At 51.8% G+C, this 13,951-nt stretch overlaps 1 protein-coding gene across 1 annotated transcript; it reads left to right on the top strand.

Moving 5' to 3' along the window:
* The first annotated feature begins 3,933 nt into the window (after positions 1 to 3,933).
* SRXN1 (sulfiredoxin 1) lies at positions 3,934 to 13,466 on the top strand. The gene is made up of 2 exons (XM_056844916.1): positions 3,934 to 4,128; positions 13,263 to 13,466. Exons 1-2 carry the CDS (start codon positions 3,934 to 3,936, stop codon positions 13,464 to 13,466), a joined length of 399 nt encoding a protein of 132 aa, XP_056700894.1.
* Positions 13,467 to 13,951: the final 485 nt, after the last annotated feature.

The following is a 13,951-nucleotide window of genomic DNA, read 5'->3' as shown; positions in this document are numbered from 1 at the left end:
CAAAGCACCTAAGATAATAAGCATGCTCCTCTGACCCTGGAGAGAATAGGTATGCATCATGACTTGTATCTATTTTTACTATTAGCAATGGATGGCCCTCTCCTCCATGAACATGTCCACTCCCCTTTTAAAGTTGGAAGCCATCACCACATCCTGGGGCAGGGAGTTCCACAATTTATGTGTTGTGTGAATAAATCCTTCCTTTTATATGTTTTGAATCTCTCACCCTCCAGTTTTGTTGGATGTTGAGGCCCATGGAATTGTGATTGTGGTTAGAAAGAGTCAGGTCAGAGCACACAATAAAAACAGTCAAAGACTTTCTCTTAATCAAACAAAAATCCTTCACTTTCCTAAACAGGGTAGGTTACATGGGATGAAAACAAATAACAATCTTTACTATCTAGTTCCCTATAAAACTTGCTAGAGATTCTAGCAGGTACTATGGCTTAAATCTCTTTGTTTGTGTCCCAGCTCAAGAGAGTTGAAACAAGCATCTTGCATCTTTGAGATTCAAACTGTTACTGCGCATCCTGCCCTCAACTTTTACAACCTTAACAAAGGAACAGGGCAATAAAGACAATTCTGACTCCATGACTTTTGGCACATTTGCAATAGCGATTTGCTAGCCAATAGACTACTGACATCTGTTCTCTCATCATCATCTTGAGACTATCTAAACCAGTGATGGCGAACCTTTTAGAGACCGAGTGCCCAAACTGCAACCAAAAACCCACTTATTTATCGCCGAGTGCCAATGCGGCAATTTAACCTGAATACCACCCCCAGAGGGGGCCCAGAGGGAGAGGCTAGGGTTGCCAAGTTCCTCTTCGCCATGAGTGGGAGGTTTTTGGGGTGGCGCCTGAGGAGGGTGGGGTTTGGGGAAGGACTTCAGTGCCATAGAGTCCAATTGCCAAAGTGGCAATTTTTTCCAGGGGAACTGATCTCTATTGGTTGGAGATCACCTGTAATAGCAGATCTCCAGCTAGTACCTGGAGATTGGCAACTAGTTCCTTAGTGTTTTCTCTCTACATATCAAGACAAATGGAAAGGTGTTTGGAGATAGCTTGTGGGCACTTCAAAGGTGGAATAGGACTACACGCCCCTCCGCCCGCACAGACCCAGAGGGTGCCGGAGAAGCCGCTGGAGGGAAAGAAGGAAGGAAGGAAGGGAAGAAGGGAAGGGAGGGGGAAAGGGAAGGGAGGGAGGGAGAGAAAGAAAGAAAAAGAGAGAGAAAGGGAGAAAGAAATGGAGCAAGGGAGAGAAAGAAAAGGACAGAGGGAGACAGAAAAAGAAAGAGGCCATTTATGCATGGGAGGTTTTGCCTTGGATTTGCCACTCGGTGGGGCTCGGCGGCAGGCTTGTGAGAGGCGAGCAGGGTGGGGCAGAGGGCTCCTCCTTCGCACCCACCGACCAGCCATGCCCCTCCGCCCGCACAGGCCCAGAGGGCGCCGGAGAAGCCGCCGGCCATGCCGAGTGTGAGTGCTCGGCATCTGTTCCCCGCTCTCCCACCCGCCTGGCTGGCCGCGCACGCTCCAGCGGCGGCAATGGCGGCAGCTTCTGTGGGAGAGTCCGGGGCCACCGCCAATGATGTCGGAGGTTCCCCACCCCTGGGCTACAGCCTCCCCCATCCGGGGTGGGGCAGAGCCGGAAAGGCCAGCGGCTTGGAGGAACAGTGCGTGCCGGCAGAAAGGGCTACGCGTGCCGGAAGTGGCACCCGTGCCATAGGTTCGCCAACACGGATCTAAACTGTTGATATTGTGACAGTACCCCAGAGATCTCCCGGTAATAATTGGCTTCCAGACTGCCGGGGAAGGAATTTCTGCCTAGCTACAAGCTTGCTCTGTGCACTGGGTAACTGGGCTAAGAGTCATGGAGTGTCAGAGTGAACGATAAACAATGATAGGAGAAACTGGACGAAACTGCAACTGTACTGAGTCGCCTTTCTGTCTGTAATACAATCAGATACGCATAACTTGTTGATGTATCGTCATAACTTGAATTTGGATAAATATCTCTTCCCCAGTATGATCGGGAATCAGAGATTTATGCCCATTAGGGCCTCTGAGTCAGCAGCTGCAAATAAAACTGTTTCCTTGATAACGATCTTGGGTCCCCCCCCACCCGAACCCGTTTTCCTGCAACAATATAAACAAGTTAACCCTTTAACTGCCTTGGCAGAAATGGAACTCACATTGAATACCCAACACGTTTCAACAGACGACCCCGCGTTTGGCATTAAGAGAGAGGGCGAAAAGCTTCTCCCTGTCCACCCTGTGGAGGAGCGGGGAAACCAACCCGGTCCTCCAGGTTAGCATCCACCGCTCTTAACCACTACACCACGCTGAAGAGGAAGGGACGTAGGAGTTACTCCCCCCTTTTAAGATAATTCACAGTGGGTAGCCGCGTTAGTCTGCCTGCAGTAGTAGAAAAGAGCAAGAGTCCAGTAGCACCTTAAAGACTAACAAAAATATTTTCTGGCAGGGTATGAGCTTTCATGAGCCACAGCTCACTTCTTCAGATACAGCTAGAATGTGAATCCATCTGTCTTTAAGTAGAGGAGAGTGAATTCAGACAAGCATTAGTATGTAAATGTTAACAGTATGTACATGTGAATAGCAGGCGTGATGGGATGAGGTGTGGTATGCAGAAGAGTCTGTGATGTCCAGGGGAGAGAGGGGTGTGGAGAAATCAGCATTGGTAATGAGCCATGAATGCAAGGTCTTCATTCAGCCCAGGTAAATGCACTGACTTTAGTTTGAATATCAACAGAGAAACTGCCGAATTACAGTTGATATTCAAACTAAAGTCAATGCATTTACCTGGGCTGAATGAAGACCTTGCATTCATGGCTCATCACCAATGCTGATTTCTCCACACCCCTCTCTCCCCTGGACATCACAGACTCTCCTGCATACTACACCTCATCCCATCACGCCTGCTATTCACATGTACATACTGTTAACATTTACATACTAAAGCTTGTCTGAATTCACTCTCCTCCAGACTAACAAAGACTACAGTCAACAATAGCCATGCAGATTAGCTTTGGATTACACACATTAACAGATCACTTCAGGATACAGTGGTTCCATATTAACATACCATACCCTCATTAGCACATTATCTTGATACTTACAGGACAATGATAAGCACATTACTTTTGCAGGACAGTACTCAGCTCAAACCCAACCCCTTTCTGACTATATATGACTCTTCCTACACACTTGACATTGAGAGACCCTGTCCTTCAGTGTGACTCCTCTGAAGATGCCTGCCACAGCTGCTGGCGAAACGTCAGGAAAGAAAATACCAAGACCACGGTCACACAGCCCGGATAACCTACGAGAACCAATCACTCTCCTCTACTTAAAGACAGATGGATTCCCATTCTAGCTGTATCTGAAGAAGTGAGCTGTGGCTCACGAAAGCTCAGACCCTGCCAGAAAATATTTTTGTGAGTCTTTAAGGTGCTCCTGGACTCTTGCCCTTTCCCCCCTTTTCAGTTTCCTTTCTCTTCCCGTCTCCTCGCCAGCCCAGCCCAAGCGGGGCCCTCCCTGCCCAGCCGGTTGCCCCACCGGCTTTTCTGCAGTCTCACGCTGACTGCAAAGGAAGCGGCCGCCCCGGGCAAAGCCGTTTGCAAGCGCGCGCCCGCCCGTGAGTCACCGGCCCGGGCCTTTGCAAGAGAGCAGCCCGGGGGGGGGGGAAGCTCCTCTCGCCCAGGGGGCCCCGACAGCTTCGGACCCCCCCCCCGCCTGGCATCGAGGCGCCGGATCGCAGCCAGCGCCCACCCCGGACGCAAAGGCAAGGCGAGGTCTTTTTTTTGGGGGGGGGGGGACACTTGGAAGTGTTTCTCCATCAGCACCCCCCCCCCGTCGCTCCGGCGATGGTGCGGTCCGGGCGGGCCTCCCCGGACAGGTAGACCCCTCTCCGAGGATGCGGAGGCTCAGCCCGGGGTTGGTGGCTGGGCGGCGGTGGGTCTGCAGCGCGGCGATGGAGGAGGGCGGCGCCCGCAGCATCCACTCGCAGGGCATCCCCGACACCCACCAGGTGCCCATGGGGGTCCTCATCCGGCCCATCCCGCCCGTCCTGGACGCCGGCAAAGTGGAGAGCCTCATGCGGACCGTCCAGGTAAGGAGGGCTCGCCTTCTGCCCCAGACCCCTGGCTGGAGGCAGCGTTCGTGGAAGCGTCGCGGTGGAAGGGGCCTTCAAGGTCATCTAGTCCAACCCCCTGCACAAGAAGAATTGGTTTTTATATGCCGACTTTCTCTCCCGCTGTCAGCCCTTGGCCCACAGAACCAGAAATCACCACAAAGTCGTATAGAGTCCAAACAGGTGGATTTTACTGATCAAATAGGCATACAGTGCAAACGAATAAAATGACAGCTATGAAAGGCTCACTAGCTGGGAGATATTATAAGGCAGGAAAGGCGGGAGATTACACGCAGGAATACAGTTTCCCAGGAGCTGAGTTCCCAGGCTTAGGCTTAGGCATGCGACCTTGGGGGGCAGACAATACAGCACAGAGACAGAGGCAATAACGAAACCGAGATAGCAGCCTGACATTCTGCTCCCCTCAAGGCCCCCTCCCAGTTCGCAAGGGGGCTGGCCTGTTCGGGTAAGCAATGTGAAAGGCGTCAATGAGGTCGGGGGCGGAGACATCCTGTGCGCGCACCCATTCGTCATAGGCAGGGGGGAAATGTTTCCAACGAACTAGATACTGGAGAGTACCATGGTGAATACGGGAGTCAAGGATCTTGGAGACTTCGAAGTGTTCTTCCCCCCCCACCATGATGGGTTGCGCAGGCGGTGGGTCCGGATGCCACCGTGGAGAAGCAACATGGGGTTTGAGGAGGCTTATGTGGAAAACAGGATGCACACGCCTCAAAGATTTGGGGAGAGCCAGTTCCACTGTGACAGGGTTTATGACCCGAGTAATGGGGAAAGGGCCAATGAATTTGGCGCTGAGTTTATGGCACGGTTGGGTGGACCGGAGGTTTTTGGTGGAAAGGTAAACCAAAGCACCCACTTGCAGATCACCCCCGGGGGAGCGATGTTTGTCAGCTTGCGCTTTGTATTTACGTTTGGCCCGGTCGAGGTTGCTAACGAGCCAGGGCCAAGTGGTACGGAGGGCGTGTGCCCAGGAGGCAATGTCGGGGTTCCCCTCCCCCTCTACATCATCTGTAGGAACGATGGGACTGAAATCTTGTCCATACACAGCAAAAAACGGGCTAAAACCTGTGGAATGATGCATGGCATTATTGTAGGCATATTCTGCTAAAGGTAGCAGTTCCACCCAGTTATCCTGGTGGTAGTTAACATAACAACGCAAATAACATTCGAGTACAGCATTGACACGTTCAGTTTGACCATCAGTTTGAGGATGGTATGCACTAGACAATCCCTGTTCCACCCCCACCAACTTGAGGAAAGCTTTCCAAAACTTAGAAACGAAACCACTTCCGCGGTCACAAATTATTTTACGCGGAAACGAATGTAAACGAAATATATGCGTCACGAAGAGGCGGGCTAGTTTCTGAGCAGAGGGGATCCCTGCACATGGAATCAAATGTATTTGCTTAGAAAACAAATCAGTAACAACCCACAACACAGTTTTACCCCCACTGAGAGGGAGATCAGTCATGAAGTCCATAGCGATCACTTCCCAAGGTTTGCTGGGCGTTTCAAGAGGCTGTAGCAGTCCCGGGGGTTTGCCCTGCGATCGTTTCGCAGCGGCACAAACGGGACAGCTGCGGATGAAGGAGTCAATGTCGGAACGCATTCCCCCCCACCAGAACTGTCTGCGCAATAAGTGAAGGGTCTTCAGAAACCCAAAGTGCCCAGCTGTTTTGGCTCCATGAGCTAAATGTAAAACGTCCTTCCGGAGAGCTTTGGGTACATACAATTTTGAGTCTTTGTACCAGGACCCCCCTTGTTCCAAAACACCAGGAGGTAGGGTATGAGCGGAACGTTCTAAAAGGCACTGGTCCCGAAGGACAGTTAAAAAGGATTCGGAGATGGGGAGTTTGGAGGGAGCCCCCCCGTCGGTTCTGGAGATCTGAGAAATAGTTATAGGGCTAGTGCTTACGTGTGGCGGCGCGCAGACTGCAGGCGGCTGAGCGGTCGGAGGGGTAGGAGGGGCGGGAAATCCGGTCTGTTGCGGTGGCGGCTGGACAGCCGGTTGGGCTGGCGGAGCTTGCGAGGTGTGTTGATGCTGGGATCGGGTTTGCACAGCCAGCATAGGTAGGGCCCCACGTTGCATAGGGGTGAACAGAGAGTTGGTGGGTCTTTCGAGTTTTACCGGATATTGTGGTAAACGGGAGAGGGCATCCGCGAGAACGTTCTGCTTCCCAGGGACGTGCTTCAGGGTGAAACGGAACTGAGCAAAGAACTCCGCCCACCGTTGTTGTTTCGCCGATAGCTTATGGGACCCCGTGAGGGCAGCTAGATTTTTGTGATCGGTCCAAACTTCAAAGGGTATTTTAGACCCTTCCAAGAATTGCCGCCATAAAGTCAGTGCATGATGAACTGCAGAGGCCTCTTTCTCCCAGATGGGCCAGTTTAATTGAGCGTGCGCAAATTTTTTCGAAAAGTAAGCGCAAGGGTGAAGAAGACCGTCCGGTCCTTGCTGGAGGAGAGCCCCTCCCATGGCTACATCGGAAGCATCGACTTGCACAATGAACATTTGATTTGGGTCTGGGTGCCGTAGCACCGGCTCCGAAGTGAAGAGGCGTTTGAGGGCCAGAAAGGCGGCTTGGCATTGCTCAGTCCATAGGATCTTTGCGGAGGGCAAGGCAGCCGAGCTTACTTTTCCTTTAGTTTTCAGCAGGTCCGTAATGGGTAGAGCCACTTGGGCGAAGTTAGGGATGAATCCCCGATAGAAGTTTGCAAATCCCAGAAATTGCTGTACTTGCTTACGGTTGGTGGGGGGAGTCCAATCGAGGACGGCTTGGACTTTGGCGGGGTCCATGCGAAGACCTTGGTGGGAGATGATGTATCCCAAAAACGTGAGTTTGCTTTGGTGAAATTCACACTTAGCTAGTTTAGCGAACAGTTGATGGTTACGCAGGCGTTGTAGAACTTCTCTGACCAGAGTCACATGCTCGTCCATAGTTTTCGAATAAATGAGAATGTCATCTAAGTAGACCACCACCCCACGATATAGAAGGTCATGTAGGATTTCATTGATGAGTTGCATGAAGACCCCCGGGGCCCCTTTTAATCCGAACGGCATTACAAGGAATTCATACATTCCGAAACAGCTAGAGAAGGCAGTGAGGTGTTCATCTCCTTCGCGGATACGGACTCGGTAGTAGGCTTCCACCAAGTCTAATTTAGAGAACACACGGCCTTCCTGTAATTGTCCCAAAATATCCGATATTAATGGGATAGGATAGGCGTTGGTCTGGGTAACCGCATTGAGCTTTCTGAAGTCAATGCACAGGCGAAGGTCGCCCTCTTTTTTCCGGACGAAAAACGCGGGGGCCGAGTTTGGGGCATTCGAAGGGCGAATGAACCCTCTGGCGAGGTTTTTGTCCAAAAAGTCCCGGAGGACAGTGCGCTCGGAAGCGCTCATAGGGTAAATCTTACTTTTGGTTAATGTGCAGTCCTTTACTACTTCAATCGCACAGTCTGAGGCCCGGTGGGGGGGTAAGGCATCACATTCCTTAAGGTCGAAGACATCTTCAAAGTCCCGGTATACAGCGGGTAGAGCCGGTGGTACTGGGGCAGTAGAGGTTAACGCTGGAACGGGCGGAAATGGCAGAGCAAAGTTTTGCCGATGCTGGTCGCAGGTGGGACTAGCGAAAGAAATAGTGTCTGTTTCCCAATCAATACTGGGACTATGTCCTTTAATCCAGTTAATTCCCAAGACCACTTCAAATCGGATAGGGGCTATAGTGAAGTCTATTTGTTCCCAGTGGGAACCAATTCCCATTGCCACCCCTATGGTGCGATGATCAACTGGACCCCCCTGGAATTGGCTCCCGTCCATTTGAGCAAATTGGACGGGGGCGGGTAAAGCCTCTGAGTCGGCTCTGAGGGCAGCAAACGTGGCTTCGCTTATGAGAGTGCGACAGCAACCGGAGTCAATTAGTGCTTTGACGGGGATTTGTGGACCTCCGTTAAGTTGTTGTAAAACTGCATCTACGTAGACGGTGGAGTCCACTTCTTTGATTTTGGTAGGAGCATTCGGTTTGATAGGAAGATCCTGAGAGGTCTGTGGAGATGCTCCATTCACCACAGACCGGAGCCGTTTTTTGACAAGTCGAGGGGAGATTCCAGGTTTAAGGCTGGAGAAATCCAAGGGTTTTCCTCATCCGAAGAGGGAAAGCTGTCCCCCAATGGGGCACTTGTAATCCGAGACCCGGCGGGGTCGTTGGAAGCAGGCAGGGAGGCTGGGTCCCCGGCATGGAGTGCAGAGGGTGTGGGCCTTCCCGGAGCTGCGCTGCGGGTGGCCGCGGTGCCTCTGCGTGGTGGACGACCTCGGGCGCGGGTTGTCGTGCTGGGACGAAATAATTCCTGGCGGCGTGGGCAAACGGCTGCAAAGTGGCCCATTTCTCCGCATGTAAGACAGGCACCCCTCTGAAATCGGACTTCACGTTCCTGGAGCGGACGTGGGGGATTTCGTGGGACGAGCAGTGGTGCCTTGGGTTGAGGCTTTTGGGTGCCCTTCTCCTTGTGCTTTTGACGGACGAGAGAAATAAAGCGGCGGCGGCTTTCCACTTCCTCGGCTAATAGGATCCAGCCTTCGAGGGTATCGGGATCGCCCCGCATGTAAGACCAGTTCAGAATGTCAGGATGCAAGGCTTCCCTGAAATGATGGATTAGGGTGGTCTCGGGCCAACCTACAATTTTACTTGCCAGTCGCTGAAATTCATCGGCAAATTCCCGAACTGTAGCAGAGCCTTGTTTTAATTGTAAAAGTTCCGTTTTGGCTCTTTCTCCCAGGAAGGGGTCCTCAAACCTCCTTCTCAGGGCAGTCATGAAGTTGTTGAGGGAACGAATCGCACGAGAGCGGGTGTCAAACTGGAGGACCATCCAGTCAGCCGCTTTGCCTGTCAGGAGGGAAGCTACGTACCGCACCCGGCTATCTTCCGTGGGGAAAAGTTGACCTTGTTCTCGCATATAACTGTCCACTTGATGCAAGAAACAAGGCAAAGTCTCAAGAGATCCGTCATACGTAGTCCTCAATTTGAGTTGCTTCCAAGGGCCGGGCGCGGGCTGACCCGGTTGCACGGGTGGTCCGGGCGGAGGAGCAACAGGAGCTCCAGGAGGCAAGGGTGGAGCAGGCACATTAGCAGGTGGTTGCACGGGTGGTCGGAGCGGAGGAGCAACAGGAGCTCCAGGAGGTAAGGGTGGAGCAGGCACATTAGCGGGTGGTTGTACGGGTACCGCCTGACCCGGTATCGGAACGGGCTGTCTCTGAGCTATCAGGGTTTGTTGTAATTGCCTGTTCTCGTGAAGCATAAGTTCCATTACTTCTTGGAGTTGATCCACACGGTCGGAGAGCTCCCGATTCTGGGCTCGTAAAAGATGAACCTCCTCACTTGGGCCCCCAGTAAGATGAGGCTTACTGGTTCGGAAGCTCGTGGCCCATTGAGAGCTATCCCCATATAAATCCTCGTCTTCAGACTCATCTGAGTCTCGACGTCGGTCAGCCAAACGGCGTGCGCGTTGGGTCGTACGCGACGGGACAAACGCCGGGGAAAAGGTGAGACCTGATAGTCCCAGTACATAGTCCTTGGGGCGCGTATCCACGTTCGCCTGATTCCTTGCTGCAGCTGCCCTGGCTGCTTCCGCCGCCTCTCTCTCTCTTGCGACCCTAGCCGCTTCGGCGGCTTGCTGATCCGCAAGAACTTTGGCGTTCTCAAGTCTTAAGGCAGCCTCTGCCGTAATGCGCGGCAAAAGTTCTGTCTCGAGGAGCAAGAGTATGGGGTCAGGTTCCCCGCCCAGCAGAGGTTGTACTCGAACCGCCAGTGCGGATGCCTCGGCTCCAAACGTCGGGGTCAAAACTTGAGCCAAGGTGGCTACCGGGGTGTCCTTTGTACATTCCACAAGGAGAAGAGCGGTGCTAATAGCGACTCGCTTGGCCTCAGCCTGGCAGCTGGCCGCATCCGGGATCAGGGAAAAACCCTCCGGTGGGGCTCCCGCCATGGTAGAAAGAGTTTGTCGAGAAATAAGATTATCCAGAAGTCCAGTTAATATTTGTAAATCCTCAGTCGCCAATCGGGCATCGTCCAGTAATTGATCCAAGTCCTGAAGATCTAAACGAGCATCAGTATCCTCCGATGTTAACATCCAGAGACGTCCTGTAAGAGATTGCCACTGCGCGTGTACCAGTCCCCTCAAGCGGCAAACCTCTCGGTTCGTCCGGAAAAGTTCAGCAATTAAGTCCTGTAACAGAGTAGGGTCCTCTGAGAAGGGCTCCAGGGTAGTAGATCACCTGGAGAGCTGCACAGCTCCCATCCAAGTGGCAGGCGAACCCCCCTGGGCTCCAGCCTGGCTAGGAGAACGGTGAAGATGTGAGATAGCTGTCATAATGTCAGCCCTTGGCCCACAGAACCAGAAATCACCACAAAGTCGTATAGAGTCCAAACAGGTGGATTTTACTGATCAAATAGGCATACAGTGCAAACGAATAAAATGACAGCTATGAAAGGCTCACTAGCTGGGAGATATTATAAGGCAGGAAAGGCGGGAGATTACACGCAGGAATACAGTTTCCCAGGAGCTGAGTTCCCAGGCTTAGGCTTAGGCATGCGACCTTGGGGGGCAGACAATACAGCACAGAGACAGAGGCAATAACGAAACCGAGATAGCAGCCTGACACCCGCTTAATTCACAGTGGGTAGCCGTGTTAGTCTGTCTGCAGTAGTAGAAAAAGAGCAAGAGTCCAGGAGCACCTTAAAGCTCATACCCTGCCAGAAAATATTTTTTGTTAGTCTTTAAGGTGCTGCTGGACTCTTGCTCTTTTCTCCCACTTAAGGAAGAATCAAGCCGGCTTACAATCGCCTTCATCTCCTTGCAGCGGACACCCTGTGAGGTAGGTGCTGTGACTGGCCCAAAGTCACCTAGCAGGCGTCATGGGGAGGAGTGGGGAAACCAAGCTGGTTCTCCAGATTAGAGTCTGCCACTCATGTGGCGGAGCGGGGAATCGAACCCGGTTCTCCAGATCAGAGTCCACTGCTCCGAACCACTGATACTAATTACTACACCACGCTGGCTCAGAAGAAGAAGAGTTGGCTTTTATATGCCGACTTTCTCCCACTTAAGGAAGAACCAAGCCAGCTTACAATCACCTTTCCCCTCCCCACAACAGACACCCTGTGGGGTAGGTGGGGCTGAGAGAGCTCTAAGAGGGCTGGGACTTGCCCAAGGTCCCCCTGCTGGCTTATTGTGGAGGAGTGGGGACTCAAACCCAGTTCACCAGATTAGCCTCCGCTGCTCATGTGAAGGAGTGGGGAATCCTTCCCCATGTTATGCATTATTGTCCTGCTGCTTAGCATGTGATAGAACCAGGCAGCCAGCAGGGTTGGTCTTCTGAAGCGTTGGTTGGGGACACCCTGAAGTCTAGGCTCTGTTGTCTCAGGCAGCTCTGCAAACATCGCAGGTGGTGTGTTTTTACCACGTCTCTGCCCTGCCTTTTTGTCAGGGGCACACATGCAGGGCTCCAATGAGGTTTCTCATTTGATGCCTAGACTCATTTAGCTTCAGTAAAATAACTGGCCTCACCTGGATGGCCCACGCTAGCCCAGCCTCATCGAATCTCAGATGCTAAGCCAGCGTGGTGTAGTGGTTAAGAGCGGTGGTTTGGAGTGGTGGGCTCTGATCTGGAGAACAGGGTTTGATTCCCCACTCCTCGTGAGCAGCAGACACTAATCCACATGAAGCCAGCTGGGTGACCTTGGGCTTGTTGCACTCTCTCAGCCCCACCTACCTCCCAGGGTGTCCGTTGTGCGGAGGGGAAAGGAAGGTGATGGTAAGCCGGTTTGATTCTGCCTTAAGTGGTAGAGAAAGTCAGTATATAAAAACCGACTCTTCTTCTAAGGAGGGTCAGCCCAGGTTAGTCCTTGGATGGGAGACCACCAAAGAAGCCTGGGGTCGCTATGCAGAGGCTGGCGACGGCAAACCACCTCTGTGTGTCTCTTTCCTGATATGGATGACCCAGTAGCCTGATCTTATCAGATCTCAGAAGCTAAGAAGGGTCGACCCGGGTTAGTACCTGGATGGGAGACTTCCCCGAGGAAGTCCAGGGTCGCTACGCAGAGGCAGGCAATGGCAGAGCACCTCCATTCATCTCTCACCTCGAAAATCCTATGTGGTCCCCACAAGTCGGCAGTGACTCCATGGCATTTTCCATTAGCAGATGTAGAATGTGAGTTATGAAGGGCGTGAGAAACCTGTTACCTTAGCTCCATTTTCCGCAAGGCGCTAACAGAACGGGGTGGGGGTGGGGAATAGTGCAAGAATTCACATCCAGACGAGGAATAGAGAATGAAACTGCTACTATCCTACTGCTCTTGTACAAATCTTTGGTGAGACCACATTGGAATACTCTGTACAGTTCTGGTCACCACACCTAAAAAAGGATATTACAGATATTGAGAAAGTGCAAAAAAGAGCAACCAAAATGATCAGGGGGCTAGAGCAACTGCCCTATGAGGAGCGGTTAAAACGCTTAGGGTTGCTTAGCTTGGAAAGAAGGCAGTTAAGGGGAGACATGACAGAGGTCTATTAAATTACCGTATGCATGGTAGAGAGAGAGTGGACAGGGAGAAGCTTTTCTCCCTCTCTCATAATACCAGAATGTGGGTCATCTGCTGAAGCTGGAGGGTGAGAGATTCAAAACGGATAAAAGGAAATATTTCTTCACACAACACTTAAACTGTGGAACTCCCCCAGGATGTGGTGATGGCAGCAAACTTGGAAGGATTTAAGAGGGGAGTGGACATGTCCATGGCTGCTAGTCAAGATGGATACTAGTCATGATGCATACCTATTCTCTCCAGGATCGGAGGAGCAGGCCTATTGTATTGGGTGCTGTAAAGGAACACAGGCAGGATGGTGCTGCTGCAGTCGTCTTGTTTGGGCTTCCTAGAGGCACCTTGTTGGCCACTGCGTGAACAGGCTGTTGGACTTGATGGGCCTTGGTCTGATCCAGCATGACCTTTCTTATGTACTTATGATGGGTGTCATTGGGAAATAGGCCCAGAAACTTTGTGATTTATCCACCCCTGCCCCCTCTCTCTTTCTCTCCCTGCCAGGAGGAAGCTGATCGAGTGCCCCCAATAGACGTCCTCTGGATCAAAGGCAGCCAGGGGGGTGACTATTTCTACTCCTTTGGCGGGTGTCACCGCTACGAGGCGTACAAACGCCTCAACAAGGAGACCATCCCGGCAAAAATCATCCGGTCAACTATCAGTGACTTGCGCACCTATTTGGGCTCGTCTCTACCCGACCTGCGATAGTGGGGGGGCCCTGCCAGGGGCTTGTTCCATTAAGTAAGAGCGTGCTGTATATAAGAGCTGGCTAATCTCCTGTTAAGGAATGAATATCTCAACACGCAGCCACTTACAATTATTTTGTTATTTTTATATTTTTCCAATGCCTTATGTGCCTTTAAATACCAGTTCACAAAAACTTTCATAACACGATTCACAAACACTTTAACAACAAAGACAAGATTGATAAATTGTCCACAAGATCTCACTCTTCCAGTCCTCAAAGAGAAATTATACCGACGTCATGCTTCACAGTGTCGTATTGCAATGCATCTTCTGAAGGTCTGCTGATGATAGCTGACCTATAGGTTTCCTCAAATGGAACTTTGAATCACAAAACTGTGATCGGATGGAACTGTAATTATCTGAGGAAGCAAAAAACCAGCGAAACAAGGCATAACCGGTTGCTTTTCATAATTACTATTGCATCAGCCCATGTTCAACCACCACGG

Source organism: Euleptes europaea, chromosome 2 (genome assembly GCF_029931775.1).
Source record: "Euleptes europaea isolate rEulEur1 chromosome 2, rEulEur1.hap1, whole genome shotgun sequence".
NCBI lineage: Eukaryota > Metazoa > Chordata > Lepidosauria > Squamata > Sphaerodactylidae > Euleptes > Euleptes europaea.
This window is presented reverse-complemented; position numbering and strand designations above follow the sequence as displayed.

What these genes read in the sequence shown, in the direction of transcription:
- SRXN1 (XM_056844916.1), top strand. Translation starts at nt 3,934, where the DNA reads ATGCGGAGGCTCAGCCCGGGGTTGGTGGCTGGGCGGCGGTGGGTCTGC. An exon ending in GCCTCATGCGGACCGTCCAG is followed by an intron (nt 4,129 to 13,262) that starts GTAAGGAGGGCT and finishes TCTCCCTGCCAG; the next exon opens with GAGGAAGCTGATCGAGTGCC.